This window comes from Triticum aestivum, unplaced genomic scaffold (assembly GCF_018294505.1).
Source record: "Triticum aestivum cultivar Chinese Spring unplaced genomic scaffold, IWGSC CS RefSeq v2.1 scaffold11045, whole genome shotgun sequence".
Taxonomy (NCBI): domain Eukaryota; kingdom Viridiplantae; phylum Streptophyta; class Magnoliopsida; order Poales; family Poaceae; genus Triticum; species Triticum aestivum.
This window is the reverse complement of record NW_025225421.1, coordinates 23892-26692: the sequence shown is the minus strand read 5'-3', so window position 1 is coordinate 26692 and position 2801 is coordinate 23892. Positions and strand designations below refer to the sequence as shown.

General features: G+C 43.4%; 1 protein-coding gene across 1 annotated transcript; it reads right to left on the bottom strand.

Annotated features, from left to right (window-relative positions):
- Positions 1-79: 79 nt before the first annotated feature.
- Positions 80-796, bottom strand: LOC123172171 (dirigent protein 22-like). The gene has a single exon (XM_044589182.1). It carries the CDS (start codon positions 791-793, stop codon positions 224-226), a length of 570 nt encoding a protein of 189 aa, XP_044445117.1. The 5' UTR covers positions 794-796; the 3' UTR covers positions 80-223.
- Between the last annotated feature and the right edge of the window lie 2005 nt (positions 797-2801).

Below are 2801 nucleotides of genomic sequence, written 5' to 3'. Positions count from 1 at the left end.
ACGGGAACTACTCCGACCATTGTCCAACATGAAGACAGCGATGCCAAGTTCAGTTAGGATAGGACACGAAGACAGTGACTCAAAGAAAGCAAAGGTGACAATGACTGAGTTCAACACAGCGAAGTCAAGTACAGTAGGACACAAACTCCACACATGCCGATGGCAACGAGCATGTTATTCCCAACAAACAGAAAACCCCTGCAAACCATGTGTTCGTTCATCTTCATGCACCGGCGGCCGCCGGACTCACGTAGACGAAGGCATCCAGCTCGAGGACGGCGTTCCTCCCGGTCCAGCTCGCAGTTTTCCAGAGCACGTACCCGGTGGCCATCCTGAAAACCCCGGTCCCGCCAACCACCGTCAGCTCCCGCTCCGGCATCGCGATGTTGTTGCGGCCCATCACGGTCAGCGAGCTCCCGTTGTAAGGCCCGGCGGCGAGCAGCACGTTCATGGCGAGGAGCATCGCGGGGTCGCCCTGGGACGCTGTCACGTAGAATCCCTGGGCACGCCCGACGACTCTCGAGGCCAGCGTAGGGCCCTCGGTGAGGCGGTCGTCCATGACCACCGTGTCACCGAACCGGGCGCCGCCGCCGGAGCCCTTCAGCGGCTGGCCGGCCCCGTTGACGATTAGAACAGTGGTGGGTTTGGGGCCAGTGTAGGCGTCGTGCATGTAGAAGTGGAGATGTTTGGGGGCGTCCTGCGTGCCCACGCCGTCGGCGGCCGAGGCAAAAAGAACGATGGCCATGCCCGCGAGTAGCGTAGCTAGAAATGCAGAGGTGAGGCGGGAATGCATGTTGAGTGTGAGAAAGGCCGGCGTGTCGATGTCCTTAAATAGCCGTGCAAGGCACTAAGGATCAATCATTAGCACGAGCGAAACAAAGTTCGTTTGTTAATCCATAGCTGGACACCAGCTGAGATGATCCTGGGTGAACAAAATTCAAAAAAGTCTGAATTTTTTGTACTTCAAAGATGAAAAAGTTTTATATGTGCCTGCAAATTTTAATGATCATATGACATCAAGGGAGCTCGGGGCAGAAATTACAAAACCAGTGCCCTGAAATCGGAATTTTGAACCTTTCTTAAAATTCTGGTTTTCTTTTTTCTGACCAGAGCTCCTCTGATATCATATCACCACGAAAACTTGCAAGCTCATAGGTAATTTGTTAAAACTGAGTGTAAAAAAATCATATTCTTTAGCATTTCTTTTCTATTTTTTTGTGTTCATGTGCAGGAGCACCTAAGCTCAGGTGTTGAAACGTCGTCCTGCATTTTTTTACATTTTTTTATTATATACTCACATATGTATGCTAGTTCTGTGAAATCTTAGATTTTTTTCAGAAAATGCAACCAAATTTAAATAGAATTAAACAAAATGCAAAAATTGGCATCACAACATTTTCCATGTTATTTTCTTATAAAGACAACATGGACGCAAACACTCACGTACACTCATCCTATGAACCCACGGTATCACGTCTTGCTGAAAAAATATTCCGGCTTTATGAAGCACACAAGTGTCATGCGAGTTGTTATTCTTGACTCGTTGCACATCAGGTATTTTTTGTAATATATAATAGATAGATGTCACAAAGATCATGTGCAAAGTAACTGGCTATATCTACATCCGAGTTCAACCACGTTTTCTCTTTAAATCATTACACATAAAGAAGTATACAACGATGAGAAGTGTTTAACAGATTATGAATAGATAAAGAGACCTGAACATAACTCGGATGTTTAGGTTTACATGTGATGGAACGGCACCCATGTGGCCGTGACCACATTTTTTTGGATTTATTTCAGACTTTTCAGTGATGTTCATTCAGTGCAGTGGCGAATCTTGCACAAAATTGAAGGGTAGGCTCAAAACACCAAGTTTCTAAGTCTACTGAGCAAATTCATTGCAGTTTACATGTTAAACACCTCAGTATAATTCTCAAGTTGCATGTTTAGCTGAAATATGATTTTTGGAGGGTAGGCTTAAGCCTATTGAAGCCCCCCTAGTGGAATCACCACTGGTTCAGTGGGAAGGGACTTTCCCGTCGACTACGAGGCGCCTGTGGTGACTGATCTCAAGATGTTGTGTCAGCTCAGTATCTCGAAGGTGTTCGTAGAAGTGGTGTGTGTGTATATAAGCATCTGCGATTGTACTGTGTTAAAAAGATTATCAAAAGAATAATATTAGTCATATAAAAAATATTCCCACTACAAGAGTGAACATGAAGAAAATATGATAGATAACTGAAATAAAAATGACACTAGGAGTTCAGGTTATGCATGTAATCTAACAGATTATTAAGATCTTTATTGGCTATACTTGTAAAAAAATCTAAAAGAGGCCACGGTATGAAACAATGGAGGTAGAGGTTGGCAATGACTTGACAAGGGAGATGTTGGGTGGTGTGAACTCTCTCTTCTTGTTGCTTCCAAAAGGTAAAGTAAACAACATACCAGTATAGTGTTTACAAACATAGATGATCAAGGTAAGAGATGTGCAGGTAGGCACAGATTAGCTAGTGAACTTCGAGTTATTTATCTAATTGCTTCCATGCCTCATTCATTCGCATAATCAAAATCCATAAGTTCTGGATTTCCCAAGGCAATGCTAAATTTGCATTGCCATCTCAAGTTCTCATCAATGGAAGTACCTACAACAAAGCATTTCAGAAGTTTGTTTATAGCTAATATCCATCAAACTTCAAATCTCTGTGGCGCAAATTCAGTGTAGGGATGCGAAGTATTTACATAATGTACATTCATAGATACCTGTCAACATATATTCTTGAAAGGTTTTGAAACTC

What these genes read in the sequence shown, in the direction of transcription:
- LOC123172171 (XM_044589182.1), bottom strand. Translation starts at nt 793, where the DNA reads ATGCATTCCCGCCTCACCTCTGCATTTCTAGCTACGCTACTCGCGGGC.